Source organism: Salvelinus sp. IW2-2015, linkage group LG18 (assembly GCF_002910315.2).
Source record: "Salvelinus sp. IW2-2015 linkage group LG18, ASM291031v2, whole genome shotgun sequence".
Lineage (NCBI taxonomy): Eukaryota > Metazoa > Chordata > Actinopteri > Salmoniformes > Salmonidae > Salvelinus > Salvelinus sp. IW2-2015.
The window spans coordinates 16,240,551-16,259,569 of NC_036858.1; the positions used below are offsets into that span (position 1 = coordinate 16,240,551).

The following is a 19,019-nucleotide window of genomic DNA, read 5'->3' on the forward strand; positions in this document are numbered from 1 at the left end:
GACCACAACCTCTCCCTCAACAGCGGATCGTGGACTACAGGAAAAAAGAGGGGAGAGCACGCCCCCATCCACATCAACRMGGCTGTTGTGGACCGYTCGAGAGCTTCAAGTTCCTTGGCGTCCACATCACTAAGTACTTAATGTAACCGATGTGAAATGGCTAGCTAGTTAGCGGTGGTGCGCGCTAATAGCGTGTCAATCGGTGACGTCACTTGCTCTGAGACCTTGAAGTAGTCGTTCCACTTGCTCTGCAAGGGCCGCGGCTTTTGTGGCGCGATGGGTAACGATGCTTCGTGGGTGTCAGTTGTCAATGTGTGGAGAGGGTCCCTGGTTCGAGAACAGGTAGAGGCGAGGAGAGGGGCGGAAGCTATACTATTACATTAACATGGTCCACACACACCCGCACAGTCGTGAAGCGGGCACGGCAGTGCCTCTTCCCCCTCAGGACGCTGAAAAGATCCTCAAAGAGTTAAACAGCTGCAACATCGAGACGAGAGCATCTTGACTGGCTGCATCAACGCTTGCTATAGCAAATGCACCATGTCATCTAGGACCTCTTTATCCGGCGGAGTCAGAGGAAGGCCCGAAAAATGGCCAAAGACTCCAGCAACCATTCAGCGCCTGTTCACTCTGGTATCATCTGGCAAACGGTCCAGAGCYTCAGCTCTCAGAACAACAGGCTCCGAAACAGCTTCTACCCCCAAGACATAAGACTGCTAAATAGTACATTAATGGTACCCAAACTAGCGGTACTGACTCTATCTTGCACTGACCCTACACACACTCACTAGACTATACACACCATATACTGTACACACTCACTCACACACTACACTGAAACTCTCACACAAAAATCCCACACATTCACATTTACAAGCATGTTGCTACACCCGCAATAACGTCTGCTAAATATGTGTATGTGATGGATAAAGTTTGAACACATTTGATTTGATACACATGCATACACACACGTTTATAGTCATCATTTGCGGCTGCTAACCTGTTATTTTATTTTACTCGTATTATTATCATCAATCCTGATGCCTACTATAGTCCCTTTACCCTGCCTTCATGTAAATATCTACCTCAAAAACCTCGTGCCTCTTACATTGATCTGGTACTCCCTGTATATAGCTCCATTCATGTGTAGCCTATCTTATTTTAGTTACTACTTCTTTTTTTTTTTAAATGTGTTTTTATTTTTAACCCTGCATCGTTGGGAAGGGCTCGTGAGCAAGCATTTCACCGCAAAGTCTGCACCAGTTGTATTCGGCGCATGTGACAAATACAATTTGACGATATAATTTGAACAACGAGACCTCCGACACCGATAGAACAATGAGCCAGATGTTTCACCGGATATATACATCTGAAGCATGTGGTTGGTGTTTCCAAGAAGCCCAATGGCCGGCAGTGGGAGATGGAGCGAGATGGATTTTGACCGATATTCTGCTAAACATTTGATCTCAATACAGTTTTGTGTTCCCAAAAATAAAATATGTTACGAACAGAYTGGACTACGTTTTGTAGACTTGACCTTTGCCAACGTTTTTATTCATTTTATTGCGTTGTTTAGGAGTGCAAGGGCTAATTTAGTTATTGCACACGCGCACTTCACAGGGTAGGAGTTCCCTAACGTAAAAACGCAAATACATGCTAGAATGCGCCAATAGGATCTGGCTAGCTAGTGCTTGGCTCTGCCCACRTTCTTATTTGCTCCCGTTCGAAACTACATGCTGTGGTCTATCTTGGGGTTAGTTATAACATCTTTGACAACGACGTCCCACCCACTACGGAAGTCCAGTGCGAAGCGACAGTGTAGCTAGCAAAAAGACGCTAGCTAGTGAAGATGGCGGCGGTTTCTATGCAGGGCTGTAGCCCAAACCCAGCAAGAGAACTTACCCTTTCAACACAATCTGGGGGGAACCAGGCTCTTGTAGATCGGGTAAAAGCTGAAGAAGGGACAGGTGAGTTGTATCATATATGTGCAATCGGAGCTAGTGTGGTTACGCTAGGGTCAGATATTTGTTGTCAGATCAGTCACAACAAGCTGAGAGCATGCTAATGGTAGCTAGGGTATTCGTGAGCTATATTAGCTACATAGCCAGCATTGTAGTTATCATGCTAGCTAGCTACTGTAATACATCATTATGTTTTTCTACGGGCAATTTGTATTTAAATACAGTACTGTTACTGCCAACTATATTAAATGTACCTGGATTAGTTAAGCGGACATTAGCTACCTAGCCACTTTCTTGTACTAGATACGTTGTAGGCAATCAAGTCCAAGCCAGTTGACCTAGTTCGCAACACAACCACCGTCRGAGAGTCATGCATGTATCTGCACCATTCTTATCAATAGTTCATTATGCAGATATAGACTGTCAGGCTTGGCTATTAATCTACCATACCCCCCCCCCCCCCAAAGGACTTATTACATAGTCTACTCTAACTTCGATGCAACATTTCTACATTGTGCTGGACCCTCTTGAGAGCGCAATGTAAAAAAACTCAGTGAACTCTCTTGGTATCATCAAAGCTAAGCCTACTCCATCAATTCCACTGTGTTTACGTTTTGTGTAGGACACAATGTCAACAAATGATGTAGTTAGCTATGTAATTAGGATGTTATTAAAACTAGCTGATATTGTTCTCTTGGAATGTCAGTCATTGAACACTAAAGTGCTGTAATTCAAATTGAATGTTGTGTAACTTACAATCTCGCTCCGTTGTGCACCTTGTTTATTCACAGAAGCCGAGAAGCAGAGTCGCGTGAACGCTCTGTTGGAGAGACTCCATGCCAAACACAATGCCTCACGGCCTTGGCAGGAGACCAGCAAGGTGGTGCGCCAGGCTATGGTGAGAAGATGGAGAGCATGTGTGAATGAAATAATAAGAAAAGAGGAAATTATGGAATGCTAAATATATAGAGTTAGGAAAAGAGTGTTAATTGGTTCGGTTGCACACTTTATAGACTATGGAAGATATATTCAGGACATGCATACAGGTGGAAAAAGAGACTCTGGCTCACTGGCATTCTTGCATGCTCTACAATGTGATTAATGGATCTTAAAACCAACGTTTTAGTCAATAGAACTTCATTGGGGTGAACCCAAATATACATACATGAGTTAGAAAATCTTTACTCTCCTCTAATCCTTCCCCCCTCTTGTTTCTTCTGTCACAGGAGAAACGTGGTCAGATGAATGCGGCTGGTCACCAGCTCCTGCTCACCTGTCTAGAGACCCTGCAGAAAGCACTGAAAGGTGAGACCCCGAAGAGAGACTTTGTCTCTKTTGATTGATCACTAAGACAACCTGTCCTATTCGTTGAAAGTGTTCCACGGGCACTTCTGCAATTGGATGCCAATAGCAAAATCCCGCCTGTATCTTCAGATTATTGACAGTTGAAAGACAATCTGTTGAGTTTTTACATTTGTCTCTCTCGGCTCTAGTGTCCTCCCTGCCCTCCATGACAGATCGCTTGGAGTCCATCGCTCGACAGAACATGTAAGCTCTTCCTTTCTTCTTGTCTCACTCACTTACTCCTTCTTTCCCTTATATCACCAGGTCACTCATCCACTGATTCCCTATTCATACAATTGATGGCATAACCATGTGTATTTTATTAACTGTGTATATCTGTTGTATAGTACATTCCTGACTGTACAATGGATTTCCAAACTTGGGACAAGAGAGTCATTGATTGAGGAGGACATGGTTAGCCACACTGAGTCTGATTTGCCTCCCTCTCTTTCTCTCTAATCCCACCCCTACCATCCTCGTCCTCTCCCACCAGGCTGGGGTCCCACCTGAGTCCTTCGGGGACAGAATGTTACATCACTTCAGACATGTTCTATGTGGAGGTGCAGCTGGACACGGCTGGTCAGCTGGTGGATGTGAAGGTGGCCCACCACGGAGAGAACCCAGCGGTCAGTACTATCCCCTACCTACAACACTATTACTCTGTATGTTTATTAGGGCTGTCCCCGTCTGACAAAAAATATTGGTTGATCGAGAGTTGTCCAATTGATTCCTATGCTTAGATTTGTGTGTATTGGGTATATGTTGTGAAATTGTTAGATATTACTGCACTGTCAGAGCTAGAAACACAAGTATTTCGCTACACCCGCAATAACATCTGCTAAACATGTGTATGTGACCAATAAAATTTGATTTGTCTTTTTTTTTTTTAAGTGTACTTTTCCGTATGGAGACACATCCTGTATGTTTRAATCAAGTCAACCTTATGCACTGAGCTTGTCTGATGCTTTAAGCGTGCTGTTTGYTTAAATAATGAAGACACACGAATGACTAGAGGGAGTCCGACCGCAATTGATTTGATTGTGCCGCCTGACTCAGACTTGCTGCACTGTGTAAAAAAAAAAATAATAATAATAAAATTTAAAAAAGACAGTGATTTTAGCACCCGTTGTCTCTCTCGCCTCCCTGCTGCAGCAACCACCACAGAACATCAGTGTGTTTAGCATTGTCCGTGTTGCTGAAGCTGCAACATAATTACAGCCATTTCTGACGGAAAAATTCTGTTACTGAAATGTTTACTGGTTGTGCAGGAGATAAAGGGGAAGTCAGATGTGTGGAATAAATTTGACTCGTTGTGGGAYAAAACTGGAGATCAAGAAAAATAAGGTTTTGAGCAAGCGCTGCATGCATATTAGGCCTATGTGTGCCAAACAGTTTTGTTTTGTAAAGCCTTTATTACAGCAAAGACTAAAAACCATCGCATTCATTCGTGAATGCATTTTCCCGAAATGGAACAGTTTAGGCCTATTGATTGTTTATACAAATTTTGCAATGGTCATTTCATCTTGAAACTTGGCAAACACAGACAGATATGTACARAGTCTTATACTCTTAACTTTTTTACATTTTTTAATTGACAAGTTAATTGACACGAGAGAACTCGAGAAAATCGCATCTCTACAGAGAAAAGTGACTACAATGAATGGCCAAATTACTTCCGGACCAAAAAAAAGGTCCGCCCYTGGAGCTCCTCCTCACCACTCCATAGTCGCAGAATTAAATCATTAGAACATAATTCAACAATATCCAGTAATGTATTGAACTGATAGTTTTGCTTAAGAAGTCTTACGCAGATAAGTTGCCCGTAAGAAGCTTCAGATCTGACGCAACGGCATGTGTGCGACACGCTTTAACTATAAAATAAGTGATATACGGTAAATATGTTATCCAAGTATTTCTTTTTATATTCATTATTTTTTAAATTCTTTACAGAGCTGTCCGGAGCTGATTCAACACCTGAGGTGAGATTTTAGATAAAATAAATAATAGAAACATAAATATTATTTAATTATTATATAAAAAAAATATTTAAAGAATGTAAAATACTTGTCGATAAAGTGCTTTTCATTCATGGGGGTCAATGCTTTGAAAATTCAGTTAGACATTTTAGCGGTTCATTTTTTTCTCTCATTTCATTCTAATCATGACATCTTGGTTGTCATTTTTTRCCAACCTCTCTAAAGGGATAAGAACTTTGAAGAGTTCTCCAAACATCTTAAGGGCCTAGTCAACCTGTACAAGCTTCCTGGAGACAAGTGAGTTGCTATTGGAGCACTATAAGTGGTTGTGGAATTGAATTACATCAAATGCTGTTATACTTCATTTTTATCTTTATTGCGGTTCCCACCAGTAAGCTGAAAACAAAGATGTACCTGGCACTTCAATCCCTCGAGCTGGATCTTACCAAGATGATGCACATGTTCAGGTATGTACGCATTGCAGTTTGACTAGGTGTATCTCAAAACCTCCCTTTTTACAATGCCCCTGATGTGGCAAATCTAAAGAACATTTCTCCCTCCGTAAAAAAAAACAATGTCCCAGAAGAGCTTTTTGAGTGGTTTCCCCTTTGAGAAAAATATGTTCCTGTCAGAATGAATTCTCACTATTGTGTGTGTGTGTTGCAGGTTAGCCACCAACGCTAACACGGTCGAGACCATCCTTCATGGGAGCGTGGGCCTGCTGACAGCCAGGAGCGGCGGCCATCTTGTCTCCCTCCAGTGCTACGTGTCCCCGTACGATGTGTTCGAGGAAAGGACAGGCTCGCAGCTCAACTTCACCGACACAAATGGTGAGGGGACGAAGGAAGTTTGCCACAGTGCTGCCCAGAAAGCAAATACAGTGCTTTCCGCTCGTTGAGGCTAATCCTAAATAGAGATGAACACATATATTCGTGATTCAACCATGGTTTAATAAATAAAAATTGTTGAAAAGATATACAGTTGAAGTCGGAAGTTTACATACACAGGTTGGAGTCATTAWATCTCGTTTTTCAACCACTCAAATTTCTTAATAACAAACTATAGTTTTGGCAAGTCGGTTAGGACATCTACTTTGTGCATGACACAAGTAATTTTTTCAACAATTGTTTACAGACAGATTATTTTACTTACTTTACTTGTATCACAATTCCAGTGGGTCAGAAGTTTACATATACTAAGTTGACTGTGCCTTTAAACAGCTTGGAAAATTCCAGAAAATGYTGTCATGGCTTTAGAAGCTTCTGATAGGCTAATTGACATAATTTGGGTCAATTGGAGGTGTACCTGTGGATGTATTTCAAGGCCTACCTTCAAACTCTGTGCCTCTTTGCTTGACATCATGGGAAAATCWAAAGAAATCAGCCAAGACCTCAGAAAATAAATTGTAGAGCTTCACAAGTCTGGTTCATCCTTGGGAGCAATTTCCAAACGCCTGAAGGTACCACGTTCATCTGTACAAACAATAGTACGCAAGTATAAACACCATGGGCTGTCTCTTATACACATCTAGATGTGTATAAGAGACCAATCCCAGAACAACAGCACAGACCTTGTAAAGATGCTGGAGGAAACAGGTACAAAAGTATCTATATCCACAGTAAAATGAGTCCTATATCGACATAACCTGCCAGGCCGCTCAGCAAGGAAGAAGCCACTGCTCCAAAACCGCCATAAAAAAGCCAGACTACGGTTTGCAACTGCACATGGGGACAAAGATTGTACTTTTTGGAAAATGTCCTCTGGTCTGATGAAACAAAATAGAACTGTTTGGCCATAATGACCATCGTTATATTTGGAGGAAAAAGGGGGAGGCTTGCAAGCCGAAGAACACCATCCCAACCGAGAAGCACGGGGGTGGCAGCAACATGTTGTGGGGGTGCTTTGCTGCAGGAGGGACTGGTGCATTTCACAAAATAGATGCCATCATGAGGTCGGAAAATTATGTGGATATATTGACGCAACATCTCAAGACATCAGTCAGGAAGTTAAAGCTTGGTCGCAAATGGGTCTTCCAAATGGACAATGACCCCAAGCATACTTCCAAAGTTGTGACAAAATGGCTTAAGGACAACAAAGTCAAGCTATTGGAGTGGCCATCACAAAGCCCTGACCTCAAACCCATAGAAAATTTGTGGGCAGAGCTGAAAAAGCGTGTGTGAGCAAGGAGGCCTACAAACCTGACTCGGTTACACCAGCTCTGTCAGGAGGAATGGGCCAAAATTCATCCAACTTATTGTGGGAAGCTTGTGGAAGGCTATCCGAAACGTTTGACCCCAGTTAAACCATTTAAAGGCAATGCTACCAAATACTAATTGAGTGTATGTAAACTTCTGACCCACTGGGAATGTGATGAAATAAATACAATCTGAAATAAATCATTCTCTACTATTATTCTGACATTTCACATTCTTAAAGTAAAGTGGTGATCTTAGCTGACCTAAGACAGGGAATTTTTTACTAGGATTAAATGTCAGGAATTGAGAAACTGAGTTTAAATGTATTTGGCTAAGGTGTATGTAAACTTCCGACTTCAACGGTAGGTTGGCAAGCAATACACCTGGTAACTTATAATCGTCTAATTTGTTTGGCTGGATTTGCTGACTTGGCTTAAACCGTAGAGGATTTTGGAACTAGACTAGAAATTAAATAACCAAATGATCCTCCTTTGGCCATCTTTCTCCATCTGTGCATGTCTTCACATGGCCCTACTTTAACTCCTGTACAGTCCCTCGCTCTCTGGGTGTGAGTGTTTCTGTGACGGTGGAGGGGACCTCGTCAATCTACAAGCTACCCATCGCCCCCCTCATCACGGGATCTCACCCAGTGGACAACAAGGGGTYAGACCTCTTCCAAATTTCAGACATTCAATTTAAGTTTCAGTTCCAGAGCAAAGATTTAGGTGGGCATTAAAGATATTTTTGGGGTGAATAAAATACATCAGATACTTTTATAAATAGTTCATAATAAATGGGTAATAAGTAGTTATTTCATTGTGGGGAAATACATGTATAATGTTGAGATTGTGTGTCTCCTTTCTCTGTTGCAGAACCCCCTCCTTCTCGTCTGTGACCAACTCCAACTGTGTGGACCTTCCTGCTTCTTTCTTCCTCAAGATGAACCTGCCCATGCCCTTCTCCCTCTCCTTCATCCAGAGGATGGGCAATGCTACAGGTGGGTGGTCTCAGACGTGTGTGTGTGTGTGTGTGTGTGTGTGTGTGTGTGTGTGTGTGTGTGTGTGTGTGTTGTGTGTGTGTGTGTGTGTTGGGTGTGTGTGTGTGGTGTGTGTGTGTGTGTTGTGACTAGGGTTGGCGGTATCAGATTTTCAAGCCATCATATCGTTTCTGTAACATACCCAAAGTATAAGATATTACCGAATGTGCGCACAAGGGGTGTTATAAAAATAAAATAAGTGCAAAACGATTTAGGTAACAGGGATCTTGATCCAGGAGGGGGTTTGCATGTATCTGTTCTAACCAAGAAGCTTGATCTTGACATCTAGCCACTTAGCTAGCAAGTTAGCAAACCAAATGCATAGCTGGAGGCCTGAGCTGGATGTACAGTGCCTTCAAAAAGTATTCACACCCCTTCTTGACGTATTCCACATTTTGTTGTGTTACAGCCTGAATTCAAAATGGATTATCTACACACAAATACCCCATAATGACAAAGTGAAAACATGTATTTTGAAATTTACAAATAAATATTCACACCTCTGAGTCAAAAATAGAGTCACCTTTTGGCAGTGATTACAGCTGTGAGTCTTTCTGGGTAAGTCTGTGCGAGCTTTGCACACCTGGATTGTACAACATCTGCATTTTATTATTATCAAAATTCTTCAACCTCTGTCAAGTTGGATGTTGATCATTGCTAGACAACCATTTTCAGGTCTTGCCATAGTTTTTCAAGCAGATTTAAGTCAAAATCTCGGGAACGTTCACAGTCTTCTTGGTAAGTAAGCTACTCTAGTGTAGATTTGGCCTTGTGTTTTAGGTTATTGTCTTGCTGAAAGGGGAATTCATATCGCAGTGTCTGATGGAAAGCAGACTGAACCAGGTTTTCCTCTAGGTTTTTGCCTGTGCTTAGTTCCGTTCCGTTTTATTTTTATCATGAAAAACTCCCCATACCTTAATGATTACAAGCATACCCATGTCATGATGTAGCCACCACTATGCTTAAAAATATGGAGAGTGGTACTCAGTAATGTGTTGTATTGGATTTCCCCCAAGCATAACATTTTGTATTCAGGACAAAACGTGAATTGCTTTGCCACTTTTTTGCAGTATTACTTTAGTCCCTTGTTGCAAAAATGGGGCATGTTTTGAAATATGTGTATTCTGTACAGGCTTCATTCTTTTCACTCTGTCAATTAGGTTAGTATTGTGGACTAACTAGAATGTTGTTGATCCATCCTCAGTTTTCTCCTATCGCAGCCATTAAACTCTGCAACTGTTTTAAAGTCACCATTGGCCTCATGGTGAAACCTCTGTGTTGTTTCCTTCCTCTCTGGCAACTGAGTTAGGAAGAATGCCTATCTTTGTAGTGACTAGGTGTATTGTTACACCATCCAAAGTATAATTAATAACTTCACCATGCTCAAAGGGATATTCAATGTCTTCTTTTTTCTTTTTTTACCCACCTGGTCTTTGTGGTTGAATCTGTTTGAAATGCACTGCTCGATTGAGGGACCTTACAGATAACTGTATGTGTAGYGTACAGAAATGAGGTAGTCATTCAAAAAGTCATGTTAAACACTATTATTGCACACATGCAACTTATTATGTGACTTGTTTTAAGCAGATTTTGACTCCTCATCTTATTTAGGCTTGCCATAACAAAGGGGTTGAATACTTATTGACTCAAGACATTTCAGCTTTAAAATGTTTTATTAATTTGTAAACATTTCAAGAAACATAATTCCATTTTGACATTATGGGATATTGTGTGTAGGCCAGTGACAAAACAAATCTACATTTTAATKCATTTTATATTCAGGCTGTAACACAACAAAATGTGGACTAAGTCAAGGGGTGTGTACTTTCTAAGACAAATCTTAGATTTATTATACTTAKCTTATAGTTAGTTATAAGCAGTGGGGTAGCACGCACCCCCTTAAAAAAAGACATTTTTTTTTGTTGAAACAGTATTGAAAATCATACATTTATACATGTATTTATACATATATTTCGAAATACCCCTATAATTGGTATATCGCCCAAGTCTAGTGTGGTGTATCTATGGGTTTGTACGTTTTGCATTGGTTGCTTTTTGTTTTCGCCCCTGTGTAAAAGTGTGTAGATGTGGGTGTTTGGGCACATGTCTGTGTGTGTCGGTTAACCCCCCCCCCTCCCCTCCTACCAGGGATTCCTGTGTTTGAGACGCCCCCCACCCTGTCGCCCCTCTACGAGCTCATCGTCCAGAGTCAACTCCAGGAGGAGGGGGGGAACCCCCTGACCACCCCCACACACGCCATGCGCTTCTACGCTGTGAGTAGCCTCCTCTCACTCCCCTCTTAGACCTGCTTCCTAGGCCCTTGTGTAGATCTGAAGGTGTTGGAAAGGTGTGTGTGTGTGTGTGGAAGAAATATGATGAGAGCGCCACTTTCCCCTCAGACAGGCTAGGTGAAATATGAACTGTTGCTTACATCTATCCGCTCTCCTCAGATCGACTACAGAAGTGCAACGAAGGGCGATTTTTTTATTTTTTATTTTTTTTGTTGGTTAATTTTAATTTCAATCGTCAGATAACGTCAAGCGCTCCGTCACGTTGGCACGAGAGTGCACAACTGCTTCTTGAGGGCTGCAGTGTGTGGCGCTGCTTTTCTTGTCGTCCCGATCCTCAGTGTGACCTGTGAATGTCAAGTGATTGGCCGGAAAGCCTCAGGTGTGACTCGGTCAAGTGWAAAGAAGAGCCTGTATGAACGGGTTGTGAGCCACACATACCTCTTCTAACATCGCAAACAAGACAAGTGAAACATAACAGTACAGTTTATTTGAAGTGGGGGTAAAAAATGGACTATCAATCTTTTTAATTTGGCTCAAACACAAAGGGCTTACCAGTATATTGAAATTCGGTCGTTTTAAACACTGAATTAATTCTGTCTCTGGAGAAAAAAAARGAAACAAGGCTCTTCCATAGAGTTCGAGGGCTCGTCTTTTGTATTTGTCCTATTATGGCGTCTGTGAGAGCACGGGCAGTGCCATAGAGCCCSACAGTGGCGGTGTCATGATACACAAGCATTTCGCTACACCCGCAATAACATCTGCTAAATATGTGTATGTGACCAATACAATTAAGTTTGATTTGATACCCATWAAACCTAGCGGTCAAACGGGTAAATGGTTCCAGTTGTTTTTCCAACATTCATTTTTCCAATAGGGGCGTTTTAGAAACACTTAAAATAAGGTCTCTGTCACCTTGTCTGAGAGAGATGGTTATCAAAACGTCACGTCAGGGTAAGCCTACACGGAACACAGCCCTTAATTGAAGTGTTTCTAAAATCCCCTATAGGAAAAATGAATGGTGGGAGAACGTTTGGAACCGTTTCCCTGTTTGACCACTAATCTTTATGGGTATTATGACTCATACTGTGGTACTCTGTTGAGGCCATCTCCATTTAGAAGTAGTACATTTTCTTCTTCTTTTGGGTGCTAGCTAATATTGGTGACTTACCTCCGCCACCTGCAGTGCTAGAGATCTGAACCATATCTTGTCATTAATTTACTGTGGCCACTAGATGGCGGTGATGTAGCGTAAAGCCATTAACAAACCATGCAACCAAATTTTATGAAGACAATGCTCTTATCATTGGCTGATCGCTCCCAACCATAGGAACCCCCACCTAGTTGAGTACTTTAAAATAGTGGGAGCCCTCAGTGGCAGCGTCCATGCAAAAAACAGTTACATCCGTGATGAGTCCTCTATTGGCTCTCCATCTTACCTCAGTTTTTTTCCCTTCCCTTCTCCTCTCCCTCTGCTCAGTCGTTGCCCGACCAGCAGCACTGCTACTTCCTGAATGGCGARGCCCCGGTGCAGGACGGGCACTCGCTGCAGGGGACGCTGGTGTCCAAGATCCCCTTCCGCCACCCAGCCCAGGTGCCCGCCCTACTGGATGTTATCAGGCACCAGGCGGCCGCCAACACGCTGATTGGCAGCTGCGTCAAGCGCACCTTCATCAAGGATGGTGCGTAGTGGTGGTGGTGGTGMTGGTTGTTGACCAACTGGAACAGGGAGGGGCCTGCACTTGTCCAATAAGAACTGCTAACTAATGAACACAACTGGTCCTGGAGAWCTGCAGTGTACAGGGCTGTTCCATCTCAACCGAAATACAAAATCATTTTCATATTGTTACTTTAGTCAACATAATACAGTACATGCACAATGCATTGTTTGAGCTGTCCTTACTGATGCTGATAAAAAAAAAATGGAAGCATTCAACCCACAAAAACAGAAATTGTAGTTGACATGAGATGGAATCTTGCGCTATTGAGTGATGTAATATCCTGTTGTGTCATCCCCCTCCAGACACTCCAGGACTGCTACAGTTTGAGGTGTGTCCTCTGACCGACTCCAGCTTCAGCGTCTCCTTCCAGCACCCTGTTAACGAGTCCCTAGTCTGTGGTGAGGACATACACTGACATTACCATGGAATTAAATAGAACATKATTGAATGTATCCCTATGGACATTACTGCTGTTTCAGTCCGCCAGTCCTCTAACCGGCCCTGTGACTTTCACAACAGAATTGACTTTAGATCTACTCCGGCCCTGTTGGTCTGGCATTTTCACTCACTCTTGACTACGGAAGAAAATGAATGTGCTTCTTTGCGAACTCCAGCTCTTTTACATTGGCGTTGAACCTAAAACATTGATAACATTTGCACTGTCCTTGTCAAATAAACTCTCTCGAACTTCTCCGTCTGTCTCCTCTCACTCTCCGTCTGTCTCTCCTCTCCACCACCTCCTTCTCTCTCCCTCTTGCAGTGGTTATGGAGGTGATTGACTCCAGGCAGGTGTCCTGTAAGCTGTACAAAGGCCTATCCGATGCCTTGATCTGCACTGACGATTTTATCACCAAAGTGGTCCAGAGGTGAGCGGCCATTTTCTCTGTTTCAAGTGTCCTTCACGCAATCTGTTTTATGTTCTAGTAGATGCTTCTCAGCCTTTCTTGTTGTTAGCCCACTGCAAAGAAACCAACCCAAATGGTTTCATTCAATATGCTTTATTCAACAAAATACAATAATTTTGAGGACATGTGACCTTCAGTAGAAAATAWTTGGATGTTAAAATAAGTAAACGTCAGATAAATGACAATGAAAAAAATAATAATAATAAATAAATTAATGTCCGCCCCATCCCCATTCGGATCCCTTTCCTCAGGTGCATGTCCATCCCTGTCACCATGCGGGCCATCCGGCGGAAAGCGGAGACCATCCAGGCAGACACACCAGCCCTCTCCCTGATTGCCGAGACGGTGGAGATCATGGTYAAAAAGAACTTACCCCCTGCTGGAAGCCCCGGGTACGGCATGGGCACAGGGGTTGACCCCACKAACCCCATGGGGCTCCCGGGTGTCGGTGGAGGCAACACTCCCACCGGGAACAGCGGGGGAGGTAACTTTGCCGGCCCAATCACATCTCTGTTCGGGATAAGTCGCAGCCAAAGCCAGGGGGGAGAGTGTACACCCCAGGGTGGGGCGGCTGGACAGCAACAGCAGCAGCAGGGGGGTCAATCAGGGGACGACTTCAGCAAAGTGACCCAGAATCCCATTCTGACCAGCTTGCTGCAGATCACGGGCGCTGTGGGCACTAGCCCCACTCCCCAGAACAGCTCTTCTGGATTGCAACCCCACCAGACTCCGCCTCCCACATCCTCCCCTGCCACCAACACCAAAAACCACCCCATGTTAATGAARCTGCTGAAAGACAACCCCGCCCAGGACTTTGCTGCCCTCTATGGCTCGAGTCCCCTAGAGAGGCAAAACTCTTCCTCTGGGTCGCCACGCACTGATGGCATGGGTGGCACCTGCCCRGGAGGTGGCACCAAGGGCAAGAAGAAGCGTCCCAGAGGGATGGAGAAGGGTGGGGTGCCTGGGGCAGGAGGAGGGGGGATGGGAGGGATGAACAAGCAGCAGTCGGGGTCCATGCAGCCTCACCACCACCAGCACCAGCCCACCGAGGATGACTTCCACCGCGAGCTCTTCTCCATGGACGTGGACGCCTCCCAGAATCCCATCTTCGARGTCAACCTGCCCGGCGATGGCTTGGACACGCCCCACAGCATCACCCCGGCGCCCAGTCAGTGCGGGACCCCGCCTTCCGGCGCCGGAGTGTCCTACCACTCGCAGTCACACGTCCAGTCCCAGCAACAGCAGCAACCGCCTCCGGGATCATCCTTGCCTCGCATGGTACGCCTATCGAGCTCCGACAGCATCGGCGCGGACATAAACGAGATCTTGTCGGACTTACCCGAGCAGACGGGTAAAGGCGGCAGCGGATCGCACGGGCAGCACCACCTGGGCAGCGGGGAGGACGGSGGCCCCTTGGGCACCCCGCACCGGGACTCGTCCAGCTCGGGACAGGGCAGCGCCGTGTTCGAGGCGGACATCTTCAACACCAACAGCAACGAGAACCCCTTCACGAACGCCGCCGACCTGATCGCCGAGGCGACCGCCACCACCCCTACTAGCGACTCCTCGTCCACCAACTTCTTCCCCGACACGGTGGACTTCAACCCCGAGCTGCTGACCTCCAGCCACGGCTTCCCCCAGGCCTACTTCGACGACAGCTCACCCAGCGCCGATGGAGACCTAGACCTGGTCAAAGGCTTCGGTGGGAGCAGCCAGCAGAACACGCCGTCCGGCACCCCCCAGAACCCCACCCCGCACGGCCAGAGCACCCCCGACCCCTCCCTCAAGGACCCCTTCGACATATCAGGCATAGTGTTCGGGGGCAGCGGCGGAGGGGGCAAGCCACTGCTGGGTCAGGCCCTGGATCTAGGGGACTCGCACTCGTCCCACATGGGGGGAGGCCAGAGCCCTCTCATGATGGCCATGGGAGGGGGGAGCAGTGACTTCAAGAGCGGCGAGGCCAAAGCCAAACAGCAGCAGCAGGGACTTKTGAGGACAAAGGATGACAATGGGGGCGGGAGTGGGCGCAGCTCAGGGATGGGGATGACCGGCAGCAGCTCCACTGAGGGGAAGCAGGTGAAGCGAAGCCGCACCCCCTCGAGCGAGGGCAAGTCCAAAGACAAGCCCCCCAAACGCAAAAAGCTCGAACCCGACGGGAAGTCCCCATCTCACAGCACAGGGGGGCGACCCTACACCCCACCCAGCGGAGGCTCGGGATCTGGAGGCAGCATTGGCGGAGGATCCAAGTCTCCCGGTAGCTCCGGGCGGTCGCAAACCCCACCAGGAGGTGCCACACCACCTATCCCTAAGATCACCATTCAGATTCCCAAAGGAACACTGTCTGGTGGGAAAACCTCGTCCCATGGCGGGTACACCTCAAGCAGTTCGGCTGGTGGTGGCACTGGGGGTGCAGGCAGCACTAGCGGAAGCAAGAGCCATCATTCCCACTCCTCGTCTTCCTCAGGCAAGATCAAGAGTAAGGAGGGCACCCTGGGCCAAGGCATCAGCTCCAAGCCTGGGAGCGTGGGAGGAGGTGTTGGAGGTGGACCCCCCCAGATGAAGAGCTCTTCTCAGGGAATGGGTGTGGGGAAGCCAGGCTCTTCTCCCATCACCAAACATGGACTCTCCGGGTCGGGAAGCAGTGGTGGCGGGGTTGGAAGTGGGAACAAGATGAAGCCGCAGGGGGGCAAGCCTCCCGGGTCCCTCATGAACCCCAACATCAAGCCCAACATTTCCCCCTCCCACTCTCGCCCCAGTGGCTCTGACAAGCTCTCTTCCACCATGAAGATGCAGCAGTCGCAAGTCCCCGGAACTCCGCCGTCCTCCAAGGCCAAGTCCCCCATGGGCTCAGGGGGCGGCGGCTTGGTAGGGTCCAAGTCGTCCTCCGGCGGGGGGATGGGCTCCCAGAAGCAGCTGGGCGGTGGTGGTTCCTCTTCCGGCTCCTCGTCTTCCACCTCCTCCTCCAGCTCCTCTTCCTCTGGCTCCATGCCATTTTCCGGAGGCTCCCAGTCTCAGTATGGCTCTAGTGGAGGCGGAGGGGGTGGTTGTGGTGGCGGACAAGGGAACAACGCGAACAACCCCAACGCCAAAGGAAAGTCCCCGAGCCGCAACAAGAAGCCCTCGCTGACCGCCGTCATAGACAAGCTGAAGAGCGTCGGCGGGGGAGGGGGTCCTGAAGATGAGGGCGAACCGCCTGTTGGTGGCAGCGGTGGTACTGGTGGAGGCGGACCAGGGGGCGGACCACCAAACCTCGGCCCCTCTAAGCACGGAATGTCSTCTCAAGGCGGGGAGTACCCGATCAAACGAGATAAGTCTGAGAAAGAGGGCAAGTCCAAAGTGTCTGTGTCGGTGGGCGCCAGCGGGGACAAGAAGCTCATAGATCCCAAAACTGGAGGCGTGAGCAGCACGGGCGTGGCCAAGATCATTATCAGCAAGCCGGACGGCGGCTCACCCAGCATCAAGGCCAAGGTGACCCTGCAGAAGCCCGGAGAGAGCTCGGGGGAATCCATGCGCCCCCAGCTTTCCGGTCTCAAAGCCTCACCCCTGTTCAGCGGCTCCACGCCCAAGCACGACCGCTCTTCCCCCAGCCACAGCCGCTCGCCGGGCTACACGCCGCTCAACCACGACAGCGAGAGCGAGTCAGGCAGCAGCTCTGTGGCAGAGAAGTCCCACCAGAACAGCCCTAGCTCGGACGACGACCAGGCCATGAGGCCCGTGCCCCCGCAGGACTACATGAGCTCCATGCCGCTCAGCTCCGGGGAGAAGCACAAGAAGCACAAGAAGGAGAAGAAGAAGCAGAAGGAGAGGGAACGTGAGAGGGACAAAGATAGAGAGAGGGAGAAGAAGAAGTCGTCGTCTATGTCAACTGGGAACGTATCGCACGGTCCCATGAAGGCTGACAGCTGGTCACGGTCACCCATTTTGGCCTCGGATACGTCTCTCTCTATGATGGGCTCGGACCGTCCCTCCCGCCCCAGTCCTGTCTACATGCGGAATGAGGACGATGACCTCATGGACTCGGCCCTCACTGGCAACCTATAACCCTTTCAATAGACACACATTTGATTTGGATTTTAAAGGCCAGCCTGTAACTTTCATTTCCAATCAAAAGTCACGCCCCTGGGGGTTTAAAGAGACAGACCAATAATTTGAAGYTTGCTGGTTCAAATCCCGGGCCAGGCAATGAAAAGTGGGAGATTCGCATTCAGATTGCTGTACAGATTCCAGGTGTACCATCTTCAATCTGCCGTTGCGCCCTTGTGCAAGCAAGGCTCTTTATCCATAAATAGCACGAGTATTGCTAGTGGCAGCACTTTTGACATGAAATGAGAACTTACAGAATGTGCCTTTTCATAATCTTGACTGCAACTCTTCCCTTGGTGTCCATGCCATATTTGCAAAGACTGGCAGCAGTCTAGCAGTAGGCCATTTATCAAGCAGATCTTTGAAACACGGTCTGAAGCTCTACCAGTGTACCTGTTTTTGTTGTTGTTGTGTGTGTCTTTTTTTTAACGTATCAGTATATGTCCAAGAATGACAAATACAGCAGGATTCAACTTTGAAATCCAAGTGTGTTCTACAGCCATATTGTTACCTTGACCTAGACATGGAGATGCCAATTTCTACTGTGATGTGGGTGGAGGGTGAGGCATTTTGGAATTAAAGGGATAGTTCACCCATCACCTAATTTGGGTGAACTATCCCTTTAAGAAAGTCCACACGTACCCAACGACACATGGTATCTGTTTCAGTCTGCACTGCAGAGTCTGTATGGTTTATTTGAGCTACGATGTTGGTTGTATTTTAAGTTAGAATGTATTTTAGATTCATTATTTACTCTAGCAGCACCAAACATAGAAGATTGCAGCTCTGTTTTTGATTGGGTACGGGGTGGGGGAGGGGCGGGGGGAGTTTAAAAAGAGTTAAGACTGTAGAATTGCACCATGTTTAAAAAGAAAAAATAACAACATGTAAAAAAATATATATATTTTAAATATTTTGTTTTTCAAAGTATCATTTGGCAAGGGTTGTAACATCTTATTGTGTGTTTAAATGCCTTAAATGTGGATTCAGAAGATTGTGAATTTTAGATTTTGATACCTCTTTTAACATGTAATGGGCAGGTTAGTGTTGAGCTGTAGAACTTTTTTTGCAGAGAAGTTTGGCAAGCTTAAAATAAATATTTCAATGCTGAATGATTTCTCTCCTCTGTGTACACCTTTTCATATTTGTTTCGAGTTAACTATTAGTCGACTAGCTCCAGGCTTAATATTTTATAGAATTMAGTTATCGATCCATAATCTTGTTTAATCACAAATAACGCCTCTGTTCGATTACTGAGCAGTCAGTGCGGTTACTAGTAAGTTATATATAAGAACAAAGTGTTAATACAATGTAAGTAGTGCCATTACAGCGTTACTACACAGGTAACAACATATTTTAGATACTTTCTTCTGAAATAATCATTGAAATTACGATTGAACAGCTTTCCAAATCCCAGACTGTAGCTTTAAGGATTTCTAGAGGGCKCACCGGGGGGGCACTGCAGTTGCATCAATCTCCTGCAGATGTCAGCAGCGAGTCATGCTGCAAA

General features: G+C 46.1%; 1 protein-coding gene across 1 annotated transcript; it reads left to right on the forward strand.

Moving 5' to 3' along the window:
* Window positions 1-1,741: 1,741 nt before the first annotated feature.
* med1 (mediator complex subunit 1) lies at window positions 1,742-18,322 on the forward strand. Its single transcript, XM_024007354.2, has 16 exons — window positions 1,742-1,967; window positions 2,753-2,859; window positions 3,188-3,266; window positions 3,455-3,509; window positions 3,799-3,931; window positions 5,256-5,284; window positions 5,507-5,578; window positions 5,674-5,748; window positions 5,948-6,111; window positions 8,028-8,139; window positions 8,349-8,473; window positions 10,661-10,785; window positions 12,281-12,482; window positions 12,824-12,919; window positions 13,282-13,387; window positions 13,678-18,322. Exons 1-16 carry the CDS (start codon window positions 1,850-1,852, stop codon window positions 17,465-17,467), a joined length of 5,388 nt encoding a protein of 1,795 aa, XP_023863122.1. The 5' UTR covers window positions 1,742-1,849; the 3' UTR covers window positions 17,468-18,322.
* The last annotated feature ends 697 nt before the right edge of the window (window positions 18,323-19,019 follow it).